At 43.6% G+C, this 25,323-nt stretch overlaps 1 protein-coding gene across 15 annotated transcripts in view; it reads right to left on the reverse strand.

The window, feature by feature from the left end:
- The window catches only part of TCF4 (transcription factor 4), a 189,356-nt gene extending 164,981 nt beyond the window's left edge, over positions 1 to 24,375 (reverse strand). For 10 of the 15 annotated variants that reach the window (XM_068424379.1, XM_068424378.1, XM_068424373.1 and 7 more), the window contains exons 1-3: positions 23,264 to 23,348; positions 22,468 to 22,559; positions 20,731 to 20,803 (exon numbers count right to left, since the gene is read on the reverse strand). In XM_068424379.1, coding sequence (XP_068280480.1) covers positions 20,731 to 20,803; positions 22,468 to 22,559; positions 23,264 to 23,273 — 175 coding nt within the window. In that variant the 5' untranslated portion in view covers positions 23,274 to 23,348. Of the gene's footprint in view, positions 1 to 20,730; positions 20,804 to 20,938; positions 20,955 to 21,418; positions 21,532 to 21,647; positions 21,661 to 22,467; positions 22,938 to 23,263; positions 23,349 to 23,943 lie in introns of those variants that run through there. The other 5 variants (XM_068424368.1, XM_068424369.1, XM_068424375.1 and 2 more) reach the window with 5 other exon arrangements.
- Positions 24,376 to 25,323: the final 948 nt, after the last annotated feature.

Consider the following 25,323-nt stretch of genomic DNA (forward strand, 5'->3'; position numbering starts at 1 on the left):
GTCTGAAAAAAAAGGGCTGGAGGGAAGCAAACAATTACACAAGGTAGCAAACAAGAACTCGTCTTGGACAAAGATGGAAAAACAAGGATATTTTGCTTCCTGCTTTTCATTCTTTTTCCTCCACAAGTTTTGAAGAAAGCGTAACAAAGATAAAATTATGTTTGTCAACATTTTTTTGCTGCGGAAGAAAAGGATTTCCTATTTGCTTCTTGCCCCACTTCTGATCCCCGCCGCTCTCCAGACGAGCGGGGTTGGCCGCGTGCAACTGGAGCAGAGTTCAGCGCAAGAGGCAGCACGAGCACTCGTCAGAGTATTTAAGACTTGCTCTCTCCCTACTACGTGCTGGGAAATTTCCCTACACGAATGCAGATTATCAGGTAAAAGGTACAGGAATAGCTGAAGGAACAGTGCTCCAGGGAAAGGCCAGGCTGACCCTCGAGGTAAAAGGACTTCAAAATAAACTATTTGCTTGGTTTCCGCTTGCTTGGAAAAAAATTCTCTCTTTAAGAGTACCTTGTGTGTTCCTCTAGCCTAGCCATGAGAAATCCTACGCTCTAGAGGAGCGGTAACCCATTTGTTACACCGGGTGTACACAATCCGACAGCCAGGCTGGCTGGCTACGAACAATACCGCGCTTGTGCCACCGCTGTAAATCGGGGCTGGATTCGGGGGAAACAGGTGCACGCGAGCCCGCCGTCTACATTGAGGGCTTGAAACCTCATTTTAAGCATGACTACCGAAGTAGATCCAATGACAGTAACACGACCTCGCGAGGCTCTCTGCATTCACAACAGTCCCCTAATCCAGAATCCCAACGAGGGACTGAACTTTAAATAGCTCCATTTTTTATTGTCATTTCTAAAACCTGTCTCTGGCAGCCTGACGTGGCCAGGAAAGCCACCGCAAAGGAATCAGGGATTGCTAACACAAGATCCATGCCCCATTTTGGTGCGACCAGACAGGTTTTCTGGCTCCAGGTCCACGCAAGGTGCCACTGCGTTACCCAAGAGACACCAAAGGTTAGGCGCTGCTGTAAAAGGATTTTTTTTTTCCTGTTATCCAAACTAAAAACATTTTTGTAGCCTCCTGCATGTGGATTTTTTTCCCTGCAAACATACTTAGCCGAGTACTTTGTTTAAACGCTGCAGGGAAGCAGCAGAATGAGGCAGCCCTGCTCATACAGTGCGTTATCTCGCCACGGTCTTGGTCTCTTCACAAACGTGTGATTGACAAAATCTACCTAAAACAGTTCTCTCTCCTTCATAAAAAAGCGCACTGAGACAAAGGTTACATTCTAAAAACTGAGCCCAAATTAAACTAAGCAAAGGATAAAGCATCAGGAATTAAAAACCATAGAACATGTTTTTAAGGAAGTATCTGTTTCATCAAGACAAAGACGTTTCAGTCATTTCATCTGTAAGAAATGTAAACTATTTCCTTGCGCCTGCTGGAACTCAAATATTCAAAGGTGTCTCATCAAGGCACTTCTCCGGGGTTCAAATCTATGATTTAGCTCACAGAGCAGACTGACAACTCAATTAAGTTGCTTATTATAGACACCCCCCAGCCCACTAAAAATGTACCCTCTGCTCAGCGTGTCACCAGGTCCTTATTGCTGCTATTAGCCCAAGAAGGCAGGGTCAAAGGTGTCCTCATCCCAATTAGACCCTACACCACGACTGGGAAAAAAAATAAAACAACAAAAAAAAGAGCTCTAAGTAAACCCCTTCTTTCACAAAACCATCTTCTTGTGATTTGTACTTCATTTAGATCTCAAAGTTTTTCACTGTGAATCATTCTGCAGCAATTTGGTGGTTTGGTTTTAATCTCATAATATTCAGAACGGGAAAATTAAGAAAAAAATCATCCTGATTCATTACCTACATTACATGAAAAAGGCAAAAACAAGCAGTAGAATGTTCTATAGATTTGTTGACTTCTAATATAAGACTATAATAGATGAGAACAGCATTTTCCTTCATTTTAAGCAAGTCTTCCATTTGATATTATCTCATTAAACATTGCCAAAGAAGAAAAACCATCCCATTTACAGGATAACATCTACTTGTGATTAAGGCCCTTCCAGGCTTTAAACAAAAGACTCTATCCAAGAAAATATTGATATTTATCTTTTTCTTCCTGACGTAAAAGTCCTGTAAGATCTCTGAACACTGAATTCACAGGCCACAGACTGAAAGCCCTGGTGACCAAAATAAAGCCCTGGAGATCCATCCTCCTCGCACGCTCACCAAGGACGTGGCACGAGCACCCAGCAACGCGGAGCCCAGTCTGGGGGCACAGCCCACAGCCCGCCCGCTCCCCTAGAGCCACGGAAACTCCCAGACTTTAGTTCATCCCACAGCGTTAAATGAAAATGGAATTTAATCTTGGACATTTATACGAAAAAGGGCAAGTGAAAAAAAAAAATCCTGGTGCTTTTAGTCCCTTTTCAATAAGTTATATCAAATAATGTCTTTTGCTAACTACATTAGAGAGCAATTATGACTTAATGGCTGTCTAAATCCATTATCAGTGTACATTTAACCTTTCAATATTTAAAGATAATATTTAATTTGAGCAAATTAATGGACTGCCTGTGAGACCAAATATATCTATTTAGTCTCTCTGGTTTTCCATCAGTGATATTTCCCTTTAGATATCAACCTGTGTGACGAGCAAACTGGTAAAGTTGTTCCTTGCATTCATACTTCAAATAAACATTAATAATATAGTGCTGCAGTGACTGAAGTCTTGAATATAAAGAGATTTATCCCTATTACTGTTCACATTATTTTTCTATCCCTCCAGTTATTTTGATCCCACCAGAAAATATATTTATATAGTTGTCTACTTCTTACTTTTTTCATAATTAATCACTATTAAAAATTTTACTATGATTCCCTCCCTTTAATCTGAGTTACAAAAGCGTTCCCAGCACACTGCACGTTCTGTATTTTCATGACAAAGGTGGTTATGAATTTTCAAGACTGCCTCAGAACAAAATTTGTGTTTCAAAATCATTTCCCCACTGAAGACAGACCACTGTACACTAGTTTTCCAAAAAAACCCCAAACAAATAAGCAAGTAAACAAAGCCTGAGCACCTAAAGACCAAAGGATTCATGAAAGACCCCACTCCTTTCATATTACAGTTGCCATGGAGGCTCCCTGAAATTCCAAATTAAGATGTACACTACTTAATACTGATTTTGATGCTCGCCCAGTGACCAAACCCCCTCGTTATTTCAAATGGCAGATTTAAAGCGAGTTCTCCACACCTTTATTTTGAACAGCTACATCAATGGCCAAGTTTTCAGAGCCTAATGTCTTCCTCCAACTCACTGATAACAGAATGTGAAATTCGGATCACTCAGATGACTAATTATACAGCAGGGAAAGCTAGAGCTGCTCTTGCAAATACTGCCACAGAGAGAGAAATTTCAGTTTAAGGCAGAAAATCTGGTCTTCAGCTCAGGGATCTTGCAATTCATTTTCAAAAAGGAGAGGCAAAGAAGCAGGGAGCACCTTAAAATACATGTCTCCTCGAAATGTAACTGTCTGTGCATGATGCTCCCGTGATGTCATCTTTGTGGTTTCTTTTCTCTTAAATAAAAAGGTGAGAACGTTCAAAGTTTGCACTATTTCAATAAACACAGGCAAAGGATTGCACTTCACCAATGCAAGCGCAGAAGTGACTGCAAATGCATGATCATGTCAAAACCTGGTGGAGTTACAGAACTGGGTTGACATCTCATTCACATATTGAAAGGTTAGAGGTGTTCCTCTGTGAATAAGGCGCTTTAAATATAGTTTGACTTTGCACATTGTGCGCACTTTTGATTCCATGGTACTACTTATCAGGGTCTGTGACTAAATGCAAAAAAGTTTTTTAGTGGCACGAGCGTTGAGTCTGGCATGAATTCACTGACTTCAGCAAAGCTACATCCAATCCATCCCAGCGTACACAAGTGGGATTCAGCGCATCGCCAACGGGCACATCCCTTCCTCTAGCCAAGTCAAGGGGACTCTTCCTTGAGTAGAATCACAGAGTCAATGAGGTTGGAAGAGCCCTCTGGGATCATCGAGTCCAACCATTGCCCTGACACCACCATGGCAACTAGACCAGGGCACTAAGTGCCATGGCCAGGCTTTTCTTAAACCCCTCCAGAGATGGGGACTCCACCACCTCCCTGGGCAGCCCCTTCCAGTGGCTAATGACCCTTGCTGAGAAGAAATGCTTCCTAATGTCCAACCTGACCCTCCCTTGGCCAAGCTTGAGGCTGTGTCCTCTTGTCCTATCACTAGTTGCCTGGCAGAAGAGGCCGACTCCCACTGCGCTACAACCTCCCTTCAGGTAGTTGTAGACTGCACTAAGGTCACCTCTGAGCCTCCTCTTCTCCAGGCTAAACACCCCCAGCTCCCTCAGCCGTTCCTCATAGCTCAGACCCTCCAGACCCTTCACCAGCTTGGTCGTCCTCCTTAGGTTTTGGACTGGAGTTTAAGAAAGCTTACATATAGGTTCCATTTTGACCCCTGCACAACAGAGAAGGTTCAGCAGTAGAAGAGCTGCTCATGCTATCATTCACAGAGAATTTCAGAAATACAAACACTTAACTCAGTATCTAAGAGGGCACTCAAAGCGGAGGGAAGTCAAAATGCAAGCGTCTGCTTGCAATCCTATGGCAAGCAAAAGGATTACACCGGTCTGCTAAACTAGGAGAGCACAGAAAAAATTAAGGAGAATATCTGGAGGGAAAAAAGCAACCCACACACACTGAAAGCAGGTATCACTGATATGCAGGGAAATTTCCTTATCCCTTTAACCTCTCCACATCACCACACTGCGTGACACACTGTGAGGATTTACCTCCTCATCTTAGAGACAAGGTGCACGCACAAGAGGGGCGGCGGGGTCCTCTTGATTCAAATGCAAACGACTCCAGGCTACCAAGCCCAGCTGTGCAGTGAGCTGGATTTTGGGTCAGTATTTTTATTTCAGACCAGGAGACAGGATCGAACTATTTCAGCCCTAACAATCATAGAACGATAAAACAGATTCTATCTCCTGCAAATCAAGTTCTCTCAAAACCCCATAAATCTATAGATAAGGTAAGCAAGGTCACTTATTTAAGCAAGGAGATTTTGAAAACAAGTGGCAAAAACCTGCTACACAGACACATGAGTACATATACGCACTATGAGTTTACACCAAGGCACCCCACCTTACTTTCTACAACCTCAAGTAAAGCAGAAATATTCAATTCACAAATTCCAAGGGAAGATTTTCCCAAGGAAAAAACAAGGTAAAACCCAGCCTTCCCAAGGAAAAGTCCACATAGTAAGAGCAAGAAAAACAAGGTACACCAGCCTCAAAAGTGCCCAAGTGGAGACCCCCTGTTCACCACTCCTTACCTTGGGGAAGAAGCAGCACTCCCCCCAGCCACGGCTCACACACGTCCATCTCCATCCAGGATACATGGAGCCCCATGGCCACAACCAGCCACCTCTCTCCTCACCCCAGCCCTAACTGACTCCTGCTGCTCTCTGCTGGCTCAGCTTAAATGACTCTAATTAGGCAGCCCACCCACCCACACCTGCAGGGTCTCCACGCCCAGGGCAGCTCTGCAGGGCAGAGAGGAGCCTTCCACTGCAGCGATGGTGGGATGGGACCTCCTTACACCTACAGAGACGGTACCTGCTGCCATGGCATTGCTCCACGGCACTCCGCTCCCTCCTGGGGAAGAGTACGGAGCAAACTCACCGGGGGCAAGTGCACGCATGCATCTGGGAGACACACATGTCTGGTTGACTTTTCCTATCAAAAAAGGCACGTTCCTCCAGAGACATGCCACACATTGGGGGAGGGGGACAGATGGAGAAGGGAAACATGCTATGTAAGTGCTGGAACAAGAACAAGTGAATATAAACTGGCCATATTTAAATTTTGTCAAAACATTACAATTAGATTTCTGGCCATCAGGACTGAGATGCTGGAACACTATTCCAAGATGATTTTTGGATCAAAAACCTTCACAATTTTAAGACAGAGCATGACAATCTAAGCAATACCAGGCACCTGGACCTCTGCTCCCAAAACCTCCCTTCCACTCCTAACTTCCTTTTCAAATACTCTAATCAAAGGCACTGATATACGTCTATAAACACCAAGGAAATACTCTGCAGTACAAGCCTTTCGTTATGAAGTCCTAAGGCTGGCAACTGAAGACACAACCACAGGGATGATGAACTGTGTGGCCAGCCAGCTATCTACAGAGAGAAACCGCTCAGGAATGCGGGATTACCTGTTTCTAACAAATCCATTAGATAAGAGATGGTACTTTTTTCTGCTGTTACTTGTGACATGCAACAGGAATCCCAGCTGGTCACGGGACCTTATCCTACAATATCTCATAATTCATGTGATTTACTCTGAATACAAAGGGATACAAGGCCATTTCTTGAGTAGAAATATTCTCCAGAATATTTATTCCACTTGATGGGGAAAGTAATTCTGTTTGTAATATGACATTTGTTAACGGATACAGAGTAGACAAAGAGGCTTTATTTTTTTTTGTGAATGTGTTTGGACAGTGAAAACAACAATACTTACAGTTAACTTTAAACGCCAGAAACTGGTGGAAGACTTTTATTCTCTAGGCAGCACATACCAAAGGTACGACACTCGGGTCTCTCCCTGCAAAAACTTTGTCCATAGCTCAGCTCTTTCCAGAGGAAAATACCACCAAGGCTCGCTCAAAAGGGAATTACTGGTAAGCTGCTTAGGTGCAAGCTTCGAGCCAAAATTAATCTTGAGACAATTAGATCCAACTGTATTCAGCAGAAGACAGTTAAGCCCGAAGCTGTAGAACCCAACACCGCTGAAAAAGAGCTTTGATGGTCGGAACAACTAAAGGGAGCAGATGAAGGGATGCTTACGCAGAGCAGGTACTCCACAAGAGCTGGATGCTCGGAAGACCAAGTTTACATTGGGGCCCTCTGGCAAACACCACAATTGGAGAGCGAAAACCAAACAAATATTGTTCTGCCTTAGCAAACCTTATTAATTTCAGAAATTACAACCTCTGAAACCAATGCCAACAATTAGGAATCAGAGATTGTCCTTTGGTTGTCATCTTAAAAGCTCAAAGAGGACTGGATCTACAGACCCGAAAGAAGATAATCAGTGGTTAGACTTCTGTTTGTGACCATCAGAAATGTTACCTTAATTTGGCCTTAATGACCTATAATCTCTTTTAGCATATGGCTTTTAGAATGGTTATTATTCAGCTTGATCTATGGCTATAATGGAGCAGAACAGAACTGTGGGTATAATTAAAATAAGTTCCTGTAAAAGTGGAATATGTAGTACATTGCTAATGTGTAAATGACTAAATAACTTAATTAGGTGAAATGAAGTGCACTTATAACCACAGATGCTTAAGCCGAATCATGATAATGTTGTGTGTGTGAATATATTTTTTTAAATATGTTTATAACCCAAACAGTAGGACAAGGAAATACAAAGTGTACACTAGTTATAAGGATGGCAGGGAATTTTTTAAAGGGAAGTCTTCGTTACAAATTCACGTGAAGCTGGTAGTGAAAAATCATTTTTAAATCACTTCAAAAACGCTGAAAGAAAAACAACTTTTCCACAGGCTGTTCCAATCCCTGCAAACATCTTCTCCCAGCAGAGCAGGAGAGAAAATTATTCTTCTGGTCATGCCTAAAAGAATAAGTAAATAAATGGAGCTCTCCTTTTCCAAGCCCACCTCTTCGTATCATGCCTTGCCATGCCTGTGCCTATCTCCTTCATTAGCATGAGTATGTAGGGCAATGAAATGTGTAAATCTGCAGAATATGGGCAGACAAAGAGCCCAATCCTCCTCACAGGGAAGTTGGCAGGAAAATTCCCACTGCTTTCAACATCCAAAAGACCGGGTTCCAACTCAGGGGGTAAAGCATATAAAGTGCACTTGATGATTCAAAAAATGGGACTGATGGTGACAGTCTTCCATCCACAACCATCAAACTGAATATGAGAAGCTCTAAAGATCACTTAGAGAACTTGTATTCATCGATTCATCCATATTCATTCTTCCTCTGACACTGAATCCTTTCTGGAGGTGAATGTAACATTCCCACGAGCATGATGAGGAGATGAATAAGACAAATTACTGCGTGTGTGCTTGAAGGAGGCTTCAGCCAAACAAGCAACCAGGAAATGTGTCCTTTAGTTTTAGAATAAAAGATAAAAAGGAAGGGTACAAGGCGGGCCCTTCACAAGTACCTACGGAGCTGCGGCATGTCTTCTTCCCACAAAGCGATTCTTCTCGCTGCCCTCCCTAAAACCAGGATAGTTTAGACTTTATCCTATTAGTTTCCTAGCAGGACACAAGATCCTCAGATAGCACAAAATGGCACAACTCGGTGGGTGTTTGTAGAGTTCTGGTGATTTATTCCAGTTGTGGATCTGATGGATTATATAAATCCACCACCATTTCCTTCCGCATGTTATCTGTTAGTTTTTATTACTCAAAAGAAAGTCAAGGTTACCAAGTCGCGGCGCCCAGATAACATTTTCCCATCAGTTAACTTTCTCATAATTATTAATTAGCTGCCTCTAATGAGAAAGAGAAGCGCGGTATTTGCAGTATTGCTGAGTGAGCCAGACACAAGGAGTGTGAATACCCACCAGAAAAAACTGTTTGAGCACAGTTCATAAACCCAGTATTAAACAGTAATTTTGATGAGTCTCTATAAGGAACTTTTCCGATCAGTAAATGAGATGTTCTTCCTTGAAGTCCTCTCTGATTCAGTTAGAAAAAGATCAAAACCCTTTTCAAGTCGAAAATAATTTGAAAATGCTACAATGAATGCAGGAGAGCAAAATAGCTCTTGTATGTAAGCAAACCCATTTTAAGGCAAAACTTGGACTGAGTCAAAAGTCTCAGAATAACTAGTTGGAATCTGTTGCTATTAGTCACCGAGTTGGACTAAAATCAAAAGATGCTAATAATGGAGACGCGCATTCATGACTGCACAGACACCCTGCCACTCGGAAGGAGGCATTTCTAGGACGCGCTAAGAACGAGATGAAATGGCAACGGCGAGAAAATCTCCCCTCTCGTAAGGTACAAAGGAGAATTGTACCTCGCAGGAAGGGCAGAGGAGGTGTTTCCCTCTCCTGGGAAGTGTCACCCTCCGAAGAGCCTCCATTTCACATCTCCTCCTTGGGAGCCAACTGAAATCAATTAACTCTGCAACTGGAACCAATTAACCCTCTCAAAAGCACCCCACCAAACACAGTGGCAGTCTTTAATAAATGTAATAAATACATAAATAACAACATAAAATGCCGCAGCGAGAGGACAGTTTTCCAGTCTATATGATGTGGGCTCTTGATTCTTCGGAGACGGAAGAATGAAGGATTTTCTGTTCTAAAAAAAACAAAAATAAAGGGATTCAAGTAGACCCAGGGGACCTTTAAGATGGGACTCATCTCATTTGACTTCAGCCATCTAAAAAGCAGGCACCTAGTCACCGAGGTGTCTTTACAATCAGGATGAAGAGACGGGTACCTTGAACGAGCCTTCTTAAACCCTTATCTTAAACAGGGATAAGCCTCCCTATCTCCTTACAGACACCTATCTCTCTCCAGCGACATCGGAGGCACCTAGGTGATTACGTTCGATTAAGATGCCAATAATTCTTTACTGTTACGTCTGCTCTTTTTTAAATTCACTTCTATTTTTATTCAGCATTGTTATTTTTCAAACTGACTTCCGATAAATACAACAGACAAATTTTAAAACGTTCTACAGATTATCCATTTTCATTTTTGCTCTGAATTTCCCGTTGAACTAGGTCTTTTAGACAGCCATGGAACAGGGAAGAGGCTTAAGCAGAAAAAAATGATTGTACAAATATGAACAAACCAGCCAAGTGACCCCAGAGAACGCACGGTGCTCGTGACCCCTTACACATCGTGGGGTTTCATCCCACCCCTGCGGAGGCCACCAGAAGTTTATTGCAGCGGGGATAGGACTGAGCTGAATAAGAGGAAACAACTTGATATTAAAAAGAATAAAGCTGCTTCTTTCATAATCCTGCACTTGCTATTTAAGCTCTTTCTATTTTGGATTAAGAAAATAACAATTCTGCATTAGGCGTGGCATTAGACATCGCCCTGTTTACAAACACGTCACAATTTTGCCCAGTGGCAGAGCCAGAAGATTTTTTTTTTTTACATGTAAGAATATGTTAAAAAAAAAAAAAACAGTTAGGTATAAATTTTTTAAATTTAAAATATCATACTTTTAGTATAATACATCTCATCTTCTCCTTGCAGTCATATGGCCACATAAAACACTTGGGCACTTACAGGCAGTGGGACTCCAGAAGGCTTCGTTCTAAATTGTAAATAGAGAACGTTTTCTGCACCCTAAGCAAGGAAAAATTGGAATTAAAGGGGACAATTTTGAAGCAAGGGCTGGGGTTACTGGTCAGATCCATGCGGTCCAGCGGTGCTTTTTTTCTGGACGGGGCAGAATCCTTATTGTTGGAAGGTGTTTCACCCCACATCACGCTCCCAGTGCGATGGCAGAGCTCTCCACCCTGGATTTGCACTGCAAAAAGACTAAATCTTGCCCCACAGTGCTCAGATAATGAATGTTTAATGAACTGCAGGGTTTTTCCTGTCCTACAGAGCCTGCATTCACAAGGCCGAGGAAAGAATAAAACCAAGTCAGTAAAGGGGAAGAAAGAGAGAAAATGAGATGGGAGCCACATAAAGGTAAGAAGTGACCACACTGCTGATCCAATCCTGCTGAAATAACCTGGATTCGACTGAATGCTCTTGAAAAGGAATAAAAAAGATTGTTACATATATTTTTTGAATATGACAACGTTCTTGTGCTTCAGCTAAACTGGGTTTGTGGTGGAAAAGAAAATTATTTACTGCCAATAATTTGGGTGTTAGGGATTTACACCACAGCCCAGGAACCAGCACTCCCCTGCAAAGGGGGCATCTCCCGACCGACGCAAGCTGTCCGGAGCTCTGGGGTGACTTTCTGATAATTAGTAATTTTGCCATGTTAACCTCCTAATTGGATATCAACACACTTTCAGTATCTGTTGTACGCTTCGGTCACAGGCAGGGAGATGGGAAGAAGCATCAGTATTTCACACTGACCCAACCGCTTAATCAAATCTTGACATGAGCATGAACCCAAAGCACTCTCAGCGCTGTGTTGCCACTAGTGCCAATTAACTGCTTCAGTTTTAAAAGACAGAGGTAAAAGAAAAGAAAAATATGGAATATAAATGAGAAAATTAGGAGAGGGGAAAAGACAATGTCCATTAGTTAATAAGCTAGTTCATAAATTAAATGCTCTAATTTGTGGTGTTTACAAAATACCTAATTTTAGGAACATGAATTTTCCTCTGTTTATACAACAAGACACAGTATTTCCTAAGTAAGTAAATCTTTCCAAAGAGTATAAAATCAACAAAGTGATTAGACACAGAAAGCAAAAGTTAAGCAATGCATTTTCTAACAAGTCCGGTCGTGCAGAATAAAGCGTTATCTAGTCTCTAATCAGGACTTAACACACAATTTTTCCCGAAGGACTGTAATGGACAAAATACTATTAAATAAAGTTGGCTTAGGAGTGCCCAGATTAGCACGAAGAACACGAGTGGTCCTGCACAATATGAGTTTAAAGCAAACCAAAACCAACCGCTCTGGCAACAGACAGCAACTAGTAGCTGATGCTAGTTAGTCACAGCACAGGAGGATCAAGTTGTAAGGTCTGAGTAGGAAAGCTGCACCAGGGAGCAGAAGGAAAGCGTGCCTGACGGGTTACAGTCACACCAGGGATCACAGAACACGGGATTTATTTCTATTTCTAAGATCAGGAAAAGGTATTTTGCAAATCTGTGCTTCCGTTTCTCCTTCAACCCTCTGCCACAAACACTCAGATACTACCCAAAAAGTACTCCAGGATTCGCTACGATGGTCTCACGGCCGCAGAAACTAATCAAGCTATTAGACCACTTTTTGTGTAGTTTCATTAGACACCAGTATTTCACCTCTCCTCTGTCAGACCTCATCAGATCTGTGCCCAAGGAACAGCATCAGATCTTCATACAGAGATAGGCACGAGTCCCAGGGAATCTAGTACATCGTGTTAGAGCTTGGGGAATTCACGTGGGTTTGTATTTGCAGAACAACTCGCTTCCAGGCTGGAAGTTTCTCCGCCAGCCTTGAGCCCAGCTCAAACGCTCAGAGCCAAGTCACCAACTTCTCAGAAAGGTTTGTAATGGAAACGCTGACAGACCCTTAAGTCTAGTGGCACTGGCAGGTGCTCCCACAATACAAGAACATAATTCAATCAAGCTTTGGGCTGACGTCACGAAGCACAAAACAACTCAAATGCTTTATGAACAGCACCAGAACCCCTGAGATTCAATTACGGTCTTGATATTCGATCAGGAGTCATACTTAGCTGTTTTTAATATACCAAAACCTTTGTAGCAGTTATTTATCAAGTAGGTCGATCGTATTTAAATGTACAGTCAGAGGAAAAAGTGCATCGTGCCACGTTAACCTGACAATCCCAAATCTTCAGCAACAAGACAGGCTTTTATTCAAGAAAAACAGCACCAGGAGAGAGTCTAATTTTTATATGCTACAGAACAAAAAGAACTGAATCCCTGTTTTCTTAGGGATTACACACATGCCTAAGACTTAATTCAGTGATCTCAATTTTTTTCCATTTTTGGACCCCTAAAATTATCCTGGCGGGGGTACTGATGGCTGCCTAGTGAATGTAACATGCAATAGGTTTTTTGGGTTGTTTCTTTAAAATAGACTTCGCTGGAACCACGGGCCTGAAAGGATCTGCTGTAATGGTGAGAATCCAAAGGTAAAATCTCCTGTTTGAAGCCTCTCTGGTTCTGCACTCTTGTGAACAAAGCACCATGCAGGTAAGGACACCTTCTGCATCAGGCCTGAGGAGATCCCCTTCTGAGGCTCGCTGTACAGCACACGAGGAAGCGGGGTGCCCTACACACACGCACAAGCAGGGTGCCCTACACACACGCACAAGCAGGGTGCCCTACACACACGCACGAGGAAGCGGGGTGCCATATACACGCCCAACACAGGCGCCCATGCCAGGGCCGTCGGTGTCCGCTGCTGCGGTACAGACTTACACACCGACGCAGATTTCGAGTAAAACCCTGAGCAAAGGAAATGAAGCCCAGATGCCGGCCCCGCTGAAGCCAGCTGAAAACGTGAGCCAGTTTTCAGCGAGGAGAGGGCCGAGCAGCTACCAAACATGCCCAGCATCTCCCCAGTACCCTGCTGCGACTGCAGAGCAGAAGGCACCACCAAGCACCACATACACCACCTTAACCTCGGAAGCCTTTTCACCAGGTGAAAAGGAAATCATTACACTCAACAAACCGAGTCTTAGGGGATTAGACAAATTCCACGAGTACTCTGCAAATACAGCAGCGCGTGTGAAGCGTTGTTTCCAAAATAGATCAATACCCAGCGCAGACGACAATAGATTGCAGCTACGTATTGTCATTACCACCACCAGCAGTCTTGAAAGCCGGCGTTGAACGGTGACTGTCACAATAGCTCTCAGGAACAATGCTGTTACTGCACCTTCGCATGAAACACTTCCTCCCCGCTCCGAAATCCCCCAAGATAAACCCATTTTTAAATACACCTGGTTGTTACGCAGACCAACTGCACTAGTGTTTACCTTGGCAGACAGAGTAAATACGCCATCCCTTCTCACCACTCTTCCTATGGCTGTAAGCTTGGTAAGAGAAGAAATCACACAACAGCCTGTGAAATCATTAGACAAATTATCTGAGAATTTGGTCGTTGCCACCCCTCTGCTTTGCCAAGAAGCACGAGGCAGAAAGCTTTCACTGCAAACAGGTTAAAGGAGAAAATGTAGCAGGCTGGTGTCACAAGACCATGGATTTCAAACCCAGAGTCCCAGGTCTGAAAACCTTTGAATGGCACAACTGGTAAGAGGCAGATTTCGGCATTTGGGCTAGATCCCGTGAGGCACACGATACCTCCCAGATGACACAAAAAGTGGAGGCCCCTCAACATCTCGTTGCCTCAGACTAACGGGCAGCATCAGCTGCATAAAGGCAGATGAGGAGATTTGGTAGTGACTTTTACTTAGCAGTTAATAGCACAGAATAAATAACAGCAAATTGAATTATTCAAGGGACTCGTTTTAACTGTTGTTATTCCTCCTGTCTTCCAAGGTGCAAGAGGAACTCTACGGACTACCTACAGACGCTGGCAGATGGCACATACTATTACATGTATATTAATTTTACATGCCTACATCTTCAGCAGGACATGTAAAGCGTTCCCAGGCTGGGCCAGCTCTCCTCTCTGATGACCGCACAGCGAGCCTACTCGAACTAGAAATCTGCCTGAGCAATGACAGCGTGATCTGGCTGGGGGGACCCGTCTCACCCAGCCTTCAACAGCCAGAAGGCAGCGAGCTACGCCTCGGCACATCGCTAGGTGCTTTGGTGGAGAACGGGCATCGCCAGCGAACGATTGGCAGCGCTGAACTGAAATGCCTTGGGGCAATCTCTCCTCTGCCAGCTCCGAGGAGCCCTAGGAGATGTGGGCACCTGACTTTCGGAAGGCTTCAAAACAATAGGCTGCCTCTGATTCGGGACATAAAAAAATAATTCCCACTTCTTGAAACGTAATTTCTATCCCTTTTTAGTTCTACTTTGATTATGTCCATCACCCTGGTATCGTTTATCTGGAAAATTTTGGTCAAAGATCTTTAAACCATTACGAACACATACCCTGCTCCTTATTAAACAATTGCAGATCTGTTATCTTGACTTATGGGAACTGAGCTAAATAACATCATGATATCAAACACTGAAAACCACAGGCCTGGGGCCACCGGGGCTCTACTCTTTTTCTGGGCCCTGCAAAGACACACATTTCCAGATACAAAATGTAGTTTACCATTAGAAGTAAATGTTTGATCTGTAAAGCTTACAAAACGACTTTGTTTATCATAGCAGATGAAAAAAAAAAAAAAGGAATAATTTTAAACTCAAAACAAAACTGTTTATATGACAGCTTTTAGTGCTCCACGATTCTGTGCATTTAAGAGAGATTCAAGCAATTAAGAGCATAAACTTGCATTACATAGTTCTATTATATATGTTTATGTGACTTAGTTGTTCATCTGTTATTTAAGTGATTTCCTCATCACAATAGTATGGTAAAGATATTTGCTGATCTTGTCAAAAAATGTCAAGCAGTTCATTCGCAACATTCCTGGGATCCCAAAGCGTGTGCTTAAACCCTTTCACTTACTAGGTAAGTAAAATATCAAAGCAATTCCAAAATTCAGTAATGGTTTAAATCACGGGGAGAAAAAAAAAATAAATCACATGTTCTTTCTGCAATAGCCAAAAAAAAAAGTGTAAGTGGTGAAAGATTAAAATTTGTGTGAGCTGGTGTTCACAAGATGCACAGCCTGACAATTACTTGTGCCTATTTAATGTTTCTGGGGAATTCAGTCAATGGAAGCTGCACTTGCCTATGACAAAAATCAATATGAATTTGGGAGTGGCACGAGTACAAATCTAATGGGAAGCAGCCAAATTGTACCTCACGCTCCCAAACGCCTGCATTTTTTTTCCTGCATCCCTTACTGAACATGTCAGACAAGCTCTGTGCTCCTACTTCATTCCAAGTCAGACCTAAGTTCACTGGCTGAACAGATCCACTTTGTTCACAGATACCTCGTATCCACTGAATAATCTAAAACATTATTGCTGTTCCTGCTAAATTTGGCAACGGCAGGCACGAACGTCTCCTCCAAGGGACATTTGGCTGGATCTGGCCCCCAAGCATTTCAGTCTCCCAGACAGCTAATGTGTATGTCTTTGAATTATTAAATATATTCAGGAGTCTTGACAAGGTAGACACGCAATGATTATGACAAGGAGTACTTAAAAAAAACGAGCTACAGTATCCACCAGGCACAACTGAACCATTTCAGATACAATTTGCTTAGCTCAGATCCAATGCAACCTTTTTGCAGAGTATTTGTTTAGACCCTCGTCCATTTAAAAAGGCTGGTTTTCTTCCAGCATCAGAAATCAAGGGGATTTGTGTCTTTTTTTTTTTTTGTCTTTTTTTTTTTTTTAATTACCAAGGTAGGACCTTGGCTTCCAGATTTAACCATATGTGAGTGATTGTAGGTGGTGTGTCTCTGGAATGTCCTCTGCAGGATACACTCAGTTTGCCACTGCGAGCAAGATCCAAACTCCGAAGTAACCTCTCTTCTTTGTAACTAAATATTTAGCTCCTCCAAGCATGCGCTCCGGTGTCTCAGGCCAATTCAAATACCAGAGCGTGGGTCCTTTTCTGCCCCCACAGTCCTCTCTTTAATAGGACTCGGAGGGGAGGAGGATGGAAGGCTTCACAAGTAAACATAGCTGGAAGGATGGGAGGTAACTAGCATTCTTCTTCTTCTTAATCATAATTACGAAACATCGGGGATGAAAAATATGGAAGCAGTTGCCTTTGTGTAGCTACGTGGCTAAAGCCTCAAGTATTTTTCAACAGACAAAACAAGACACTGTGTCTTGTCTTTTGTTACCCTCCCTAGCACACAGACGCATTATTCCTCCTGGCACTAACGGGACACATCCCGAGGTGTGCCTTACCTGAGAGGCTATAAAACATTTTCAAGGCAGAGATTGTATTTAGCTTCAGTTTTTCTGATGATCCACCACTACTGGCAAAATTATGCACCTTTCCCAGAAGGCCACATCCAAAGATGAACCGGACTTAAAAAACTATATTTGGTTACAATTTACTCAGAGACACATTCAAAGTAAAAGAAAAAAAAAGGACTTCAAGCTGAATTTGTGATTCCCTAGTTAAAGATGTATTAATCACTGTTATTCTAATGCAGGACAAGCCCTAATCAAACTAACAGCAAAATTAAAAGTAAGTCTTTAAATGCCTTAAACTGACTTTGCTTTATTCAGTGATGTCTGTGCTAGCAAAGATTTTAGATTTTTTTTGTGTGTGCAATAGGAATGGCCAATCATCAGAACTTGGTTATGCTACTGCTACTCACACCCACACGATATTCAAACATATACACAGTGGGCAATCTATAACAGATGCTTGAAAACTTAGGTAAAATCAAACACTTAAAATAGAAGCAGCAGAAATTGAACAGAATCAGGAAGATGGGGGCTCTGATTAACAGTTCGAAAACCGAAATATGCCCAATGCGACAGACCTAGCAAATTCTTTAGCACCACAACTGGTGAAAAACTGCTTCAAAATCCATTCCCAAAATCAAGCACCAGAGATCATCATCCTCCTCTTATTTTACAATGGCTCGCACTTACATTGTGACAAACGCTTTTACTGTGGAAGCGAAGGTAAACGAGTCAGAAAATTTTAGAAGATCCAAGAAAATTAATTTTATTTTGGCAACTGTCCTTAAAAAAAAAAAAAAGAATAAGAGGAGGGAAAAAAAAAAGAGAAAAAACAACTCACTTCATTCTAATGGATGTGTATGGTTCAATTTAAGTACCAGGCATTAAATCACTTTACAAATACAATATAAATTTGAGGTAACTCCAGGGGAGTTTTCTTAAAAATCATTTCAGTCTTCCCCAATTCCTCCTGTTAAGGTTGGAGTCCCTAAACCAGCATGGCTGAATTGTTTTAGTGCTCTCTGCTGAACACCTGCAAACATCAAACAAAAACTCCTGGTCCTTTACTGGGTTGACAAAAGCCTTTCATGTGAAAAATGCTCCATGGGAATGTCACGGCTGTGGCTCAGGTTACATTCCTTTCTCCCTTGCAGCCCTCACCATTTCTTAACATGGTAAGAAGCCATGTTTGTGAAATTAAAGATTAAAAGGAAATGTGGCTTTACTTTATTTTCATTCACACATTACAAATCACAATAGAGCATCATATATTAGAGGAGTAAAAAGCTATTAAGATGACTTTAAGCATGAAATATTACCACACTTCCTAAAGTACAGTTAGTTTCACTTCATTGCTTGGGATTACTTTTCTTTAGAGCCTTCCCCCCCCCCCATAAGAGAAGTTTCGGGTTAATGCAGAGGAATGACATCTGTGGTACCCCAGCTCAGTAAATATATTTTTTAAAAGAGGACCATTACGAGAAGGTCAGCTCAAACTTCCGAAGGGCATCTGTCCAGGAGGAGGAACAGGCTGCACTCAGATTGCTAAAATTCCGTGATAATTAGAGTAATAAACTGTGTTCATACGTTATTAATGGAGCTATCTTTAATTCTTCCATATAGTCATAGAAAACATCTCTTGAAGCAGCTGCCTGGGCGCTATCATATCAAATCTGGATTTCTCAAGTCCTGGCTCACTGCAACACCGCACACCAAATATTCTCTCGCACACAGCTAGCTGGCCAGCAAGAGCCCGGGCAAACAATAGCCACGCTTCTCCTTCACGCAACCGTACCTCCAGGCCACACGGCCACCTCTCAGCGAGCACCACTCAGGGGCAGTTCACTGGTACCCAGCTTCTGACAACTTGTTTGAAATCACTGATCACTCACGACAAAACTCCAAGCAACGGATATTTACAGAGGAAATTCAAACTGAGTTTCCCTTCGACGAGGAAGCTGTGCTGCGTGCCATTGTGCAAACAACCTACCAACGTAGTTACGCGTCCCTTCACCACGCAGGGTGCTGCATCCTCCCCATCAGACACCGGCGTGTTCAAGCATTTACATGTTGCTGCAGCGTGGGGAGTTCAGGTGTCATTTCAAACAGTCTATATCTTAATATTAGTGACTTCAGCTCATTACATTATGTGTCTGTCTGAAATGATGCATCCAAGTTACTTTAATGCTTTCAGATTTAGAGACAATAAAAAGCAACACAACCCCTCGATTTCACTCACTGTTCAGATTTGCTATCCCGTGGTATTTCTGACCAAAAGGACTTCATAGAAGAGGTTTACGATGCATTTATTAAATATAACCATCGAGTCAAGTGCTGTTAGACCAAGTGTTAGTTGCTGCACTCACTGGTGTATAAGCACGGCAAATTGATTTGTCTGGCACAAACACTCTCCAGTGAAAACAAATATAGTGAATATTATGTATTCGGTTAAACGAGTTATTAAAATGATGTAATTCAGAAAACGGCAAAAAATAGGATTAAAATCTTTAGCTTGTGAGATATGAGGCAAATTACGTTTGGAAAGTTATTCAAACGTAACAGTAAAATTCTTCAAGTCACTATATTCATAATATAAGCAAATTTACGAAGATAAAACAAAACCACGTTATTATTTTGAAAGTCTGAATGGAATAAAATTCACAAAATGAGTGCCTAATAATTCTAGGTGGCATTTGATGTAGTAGCTTAAAAATTTATATTACAGACTACCTTCAAATTAGGAAGTCCTTCTTTGGAAATAAAAAGTTAATTGATGAACTAATGCATTTAATAAAAAAGGCTATGCTGAACACACAGAAGAGGTTCCTTGAATTGAGCACAAGCTCCAAACACCCGGCATGAAGCTATCCGCAGTGACGTGTTTACACCCAGATATCCACTGACAGTCCGCAGCGAAGACCTGTCCACATTTCCCATCTGATTTAGACCAGTACTCTGTGTGTAACAATACTACGTCCAGTGTGCTGCTATGTCTGATTGCCTGGGCTTTTACAACACTGCAACTCCCTACCCGGAGCTCTGCGTGCGTCCTGTCCAACACACCACATCCGCAAGGCAGGGAACCCTCTGCAACGAACTTAAGAGTAAGGAAATTTCTAATGCGTAAGGATCCTTGCTAGTTTTACTCCTAGTTTGTCAGGCATATAAAAGCCTCTACATAAAACTTGAGTTGCCAGACAATTATTGTACACAGCTGTTGTACCGCAAAGAGCTCGGCTATTCCTTTTGTCATCAAACAGGACTCCTGTTTTTATGGAATGCAGAAGTTGCCCATATAGTGCTACTACAGCCAAATAAACAAACATACAAACAAACCAACCCTCCAGTTACATTTCAGGGACTCTTCAAAAGCAGCCAAATATTTAGAAAGAAAATGCCCTAATTTCCACCAGGAAAAGAAACTAGCCTGAAGATTTTAATTCACCAAAAAAATATTCCATCAAGCAAGCAGAGATCTCTAACATTAAAGAGTTCTTCTCCCGGAAGAGGTTGGTGTTTGTACTCAGATACTGGCTTATTTATTTATTTAATTTAAGCAGCCTTCAATTCTTATTCACAAAATTAATTCTCATGCAAGAGGTTGCGATTATCTTTTCTGACACACAAAAGACAGCACCTGAAACTAAACAAAAATCTCCAACGCTCAATTTAAAAAAGGAAAAAGATCTAAACTAGCTCACCTTGAACAATTCTGCAGAGGAGAAGTTTAGGATTTTTTAAAAAAAATCATAAATACATGGAAATGCTGTGAAAATGTCCCAGTTCTAGGGAAATAATAATAATAATAATAATAATAATAATAATAATAGCCAGTGCTTAGGAATAATTCCGCTCAAATCTGAATGAATCTGCTCCCCAGAAGAGATTAACACAACCACAACAAAGGTAATGCCTATGGATAAATAACTAACACCAATTTAACTACAGACGGAACAAAAATGTTACATACTTGAGCCAGTAAAATGTCCACTCGCCAAGGAAGTTGGTCCATTTTTCCCACTGCTCACAGGAGGTGAAAACATCTAAAAAAAAACAAAGAGGCATTACTACTGGAAAACAAGAGATTCCCGAGTCCACTGGTAGTCAAAAGTTCCTTCCACATTCGCTGGGAACTACGTTAATAGTTTGCCTACCACGAAACATCATCCCCCACGGACCTGAAAATGAGTCAATATTCCTGCCAGCCCCCACCAGCCCCTCACCACCACCACCACCACCACGCTTTTAGTAGGCTCATTAGCTCCCCAAACAATATTCGCTGCCCGAAGAGTTTGAGCAACCCCAGTCCCCAGCAGCGCTAGCCAGGCTGGGAAGCGGGGCTCGCTCCCCTCTCCAACTCGCACGCTGACAAAGGCGAAAAAAGTGGGTTTTTTTGGTTGAAACCTTGGCCATAAATGTAGCAATGTCCATTTCCATCCCGCTTTAGGGTTTGCCTGTCACATGTGAACCCAAAGAATAATAATGCAAAGTGCCACCTGCCCTAAATTCTCATTTCGTCTCTAACACGAGAGCAATTTGAAGCAAGGCTCTCTCCCTCTCTCTCCCCCTCTCTCTCGCTCCCTCTCTCTCCCCCTAGCATTTATTTCGACCCTAATTGGTTTCTCTCCTCTCCGACGTGTCTAGCGGATAATACGCACCTTCCCTGAGTCAGAGCCTGCAAAAAAGCGAAGGAACAAATGGAAAAAGTGCAACAAGCAAAGAGGGGGCTGCGAAGCTGCCTCAGGCTCCGCTCCCTGGCCAAACTCCCCCAAGCCATGCCTCCGCAGCCAAGTCTGGAGCAGCAGCGGCAGCACCAGCCTGCAGCAGCCTCATTTACACGGGGGGGGTCGGGGTTTTGCGGGGCGTCGCTGCTCTGTAGGAACGTACATGCAAAGTGGTTCTCCCCTTCGATAAATAAATAACTGGAGAGAGAGAAGAGTCCTGACATATTGGGGGGAAGGGAGGGGATGGGGAGAGGAAGGAAGGGGCTGGGAGAGGGAGGGCGAGCCTGACAAAACTAGACAAGTGCACACGTCCGGATTAACGTTTGGCCTCCAAAGCAGCCCGGCCAGGAGCAGCCCAGAGAGACAAAAAGTACTTTTTTTTTTAAGAAAAAAAAAAAAGCACCGTCTAGCTGGAAAAGATTGGAGCAGTTTTAATGACAGCAGAAGCCATATGAGATTTCAGTGAAAACTTTAAACTGAGACAGTCATGGATTTCTTTGCACTTTCCACGTGCCAAAAAATGAAACAAGGGAAGAACTGAAAATAGAATATAAGCGACTAATTAGCAATTAATTAGTTCATGTGCCAACAACGCTATAAAACGTAAAGCACAATCAAAGTGCTAGATATTAACTAATGATGAGAAATGTTCGGTTTTAGGGGCATCTCTTTTTGCATGAATTATTTCAGACATCCAAGACATTAAAATAAGCTGTGCACACGATTGCATCTCCCATCACATACAATAAGAAATAATAAAAAGCCTCTAATTTTTGTTTTTCCTTTTTTTTTTTTAAGCAAAAAGATATTTACCATGGTTCTAGCTGCTGATTAAAAAATGCCCAATGTAGTTAGATCACAGTTTTGTTTTGTTTTTTCTTGGTTTGGTTTTTGGTTTGCTTTTTTTTTTTTAGTTTAACAGATCAGCTAGAAGATTTTTTTTTTTTTTACAGCTGTTGTTAATTTCCACCGTTGTTTCTTACCGCACTGAAATCCAGTAAATCACTCAGTTCTTTGTCCGTCCCTAAGGCAGCCATTCGCTGTTGGTGATGCATTTTAGCAAAATCACACAAACCTAGAAACATGGAAATAACCGCAATCAGAAACCCAGTCCCGAGCCTTGCAGGAAACACAATCGGCTTTTTCAGGGGGGTGGGAGGGGGTCGGGGGCGGGTAGTTGAGAAGAAGAGAGGGGAAAAAAAGATGGAGGGGCAGCAAAAACAACAACAACAAAAAAAAGCGATATTGTATTTCCAAAGAGGCGATCGAAACCCGGTAACATCCACTCTAAACCCAAATCCGGAGGAGAAGAAAAAAGAAAAAGCCTCGCTCCCGGAGCATCATTTATGCAACAGGAGGTTTCAGCGAGGAATGAATGAGGATCCCGGAGAAGAAACTACAGCCATCCGCTCCCAACTTTTTCCCTTCTCCTTCTTCCACGCAAAGTAGCGTTTAGAGGCAGAACCGGCAAATAGCGATAACAGCAGCGGGGAGAGGGGGGGGGAAGCGATGCAAAGTGGCAGGCGCCGGTGCGGAGGGGCGCGGGGCGGGGAGGGAAGCGCAGAGCAGCCTTTGACAATTAGCCCCAGCTTCTAATTTGCGGAGAGGAGGGGGGTTAATAACAACAACCCGGCAGCGGCTCGGGCCTGTGCGGACCGAGCGCCCGGGGGAGGGGAGGGAGGGAAGCGAAGGGAAGGGGCGCCGAGCCGAGCCGAGCCGAGCCCGGCCACCGCCGCCACCCACCGCCGCCGCGGAGGGGAGCGGAGCGGGGCCGCGTACCGCCGATCATGGAGCTGCCGATCCCGGCCGCGCCGCACTTTTGCGGGGATTACACTTTAAATGTCCGCAGCCCGCGCACATACCCATGGCAAAGCGAGTTTATACGAGGCTGCACGTACACGTGATGCGCAGACTTTGCCAAGAGGAACTATATTTTTCCCCCTCTATTATCCAGTCCATTTTTTTTTTTAAATTCTGCTTTGTTTTGGGTTGTTTGCAATCCCCCCCCACGCGCCTACAGCTAAATTTCAACCCCGAGGTTTTCGCTTTACAGAGAGCATTGCTGCAAACTTCGCAAAATCAGCCCTTCGATTCGCTTTACGCTCAAGTTTCTGGGGACGATGCCAGCGGCCCCCTCCCCCCCGCAGCATGTTATACTTTTATTTTACATTTTTGCTATTGCAGGCCCGGCACACTCCACAAAAAAACTAGTTCGACTTCCTTTTTTTCCGGTAGGAAATAAAAAGCACCGAGTTCTCGCGCTTAGCGTATATTTCGCACGTGTATATACAATGTATATTCAGCCACACGAGCAATTATGTGTAAACACACGCGGTGTACTTTGTATTTACACATCCAATAACTTGCACTTCTTTTTAAATAACACATCGGGATCGACAATTTTTAAAAAAAAAAAAAAAACACAGACAAGTTACTCTAACAGCAAATTGTAACTTTACCTTAAATGGCCACAAATATGTTCACAATATTCCAAAGGGGGGAAAAAAGGAACAAAAAATAAAAATAATAAAAAAAGAAGAGAGGAATCTTCTGCCAAAGTGCTTTATTATCTCACACGTGTGTGACCCTCCAAAACCACGAAGAAGTACTGTAAGTGTCAGTCCTGCTCCGGGGTACTCCACAGCTTTACAGGCACCCTACACCTGGCTTTGTTGGGATTTGGGGTTCCCGACCACCAGCTCCCCCACCAGCCACCAGCCAGCCACAAAAAAAAAAAAAAAACACCAAAAAAAAAAAAAGGCAAAAAGAACGAAAAAAAAAAAAAAGAAGGTCCGACAACTTTTCCCTCTATTGTTTTTACAAACACATGGTGACTGACAAACTGCGAGCGCCGTGGTGGCTCGGGGACTTTCCCCTCGGTCCTTCCTTAAAAAAAAAAAAAAAAAAAAAAAAAAAAGGCAAAAAAAAAAAAAAAAGGCGAAACCCCCCGAGCGAGCGCGGAGCCGCCCGTCCCAAACTTGTTCCAAGTTTACAGCGCTCTCCTCCTCCTCCTCCTCACCACCACCACGGCCTCCCCCGCGGAGACGCGGATAATAGCATCTTTCCCGGGCAGCCACATCGCCAGGCGCTCACATCCGGGCAATGCCCGCCGCCTTATAAGCGCCGCCGCCGCCGCCGCTCGCAGACAATGACGAGGGAAGGCGGGAGGGAGGCGGGCGGGACGGCACGGCACGGCGCGGGGCGAGCAAGATGGAGGGGCCCGCCGCCCCCCCCGGCCGCTCCGCGCCCGCACACGTGCTCCGCGAAAGCGCTGGGGGGGCGCACCGCATCCCCCCCCCCCCCCCCGCCGCCCCTGGTGGGGGGTTTGCAGGGATGGGGATGGTGTTTGTTTTTGGGGTGTTTTTGGGGTATTTTTGGATTATTTTGTAAGCTCTGGTGGAGCAGAGCGCAGGATTGTGTGCGGTGCCTGGAAATGAAACTGCGTGAGCGAGTGGGAAAGGGCGCAGGGAGCGAAGGGGCGCGGGGGAAGGGGAAGGGGGACGGACCGCAGGGAGGAGGCTGCGGGCCTGTGCAGGCCCCGCGCCTGGAGGGGATGAGGGGACGCAGCGGGTGCGGTGCTGCTGGGGCCGCAGAGCTGCGGGCCCCCTTTGTGTCCCGCCGCAGCTCGCTCGAGGGTGGTGGGAGACCCTCCGGGGTGAACGGGGGGCTTTGCTGCACCCGCGTTACTCCGCTGGGCCTAGAAAGTGTGAACGTCAAAGCACTAAAGGTGCCATGAATTTACACCCTTTGGACCCAGAGGCCTGCGCGGGGGGTACCAGCCACACGTACACATCCTAGAAAATTTGTAGCTTTCTAGATCCCAGGCCTCATTTTCACTG

This window comes from Nyctibius grandis (genome assembly GCF_013368605.1).
Source record: "Nyctibius grandis isolate bNycGra1 chromosome W unlocalized genomic scaffold, bNycGra1.pri SUPER_W_unloc_2, whole genome shotgun sequence".
NCBI lineage: Eukaryota > Metazoa > Chordata > Aves > Nyctibiiformes > Nyctibiidae > Nyctibius > Nyctibius grandis.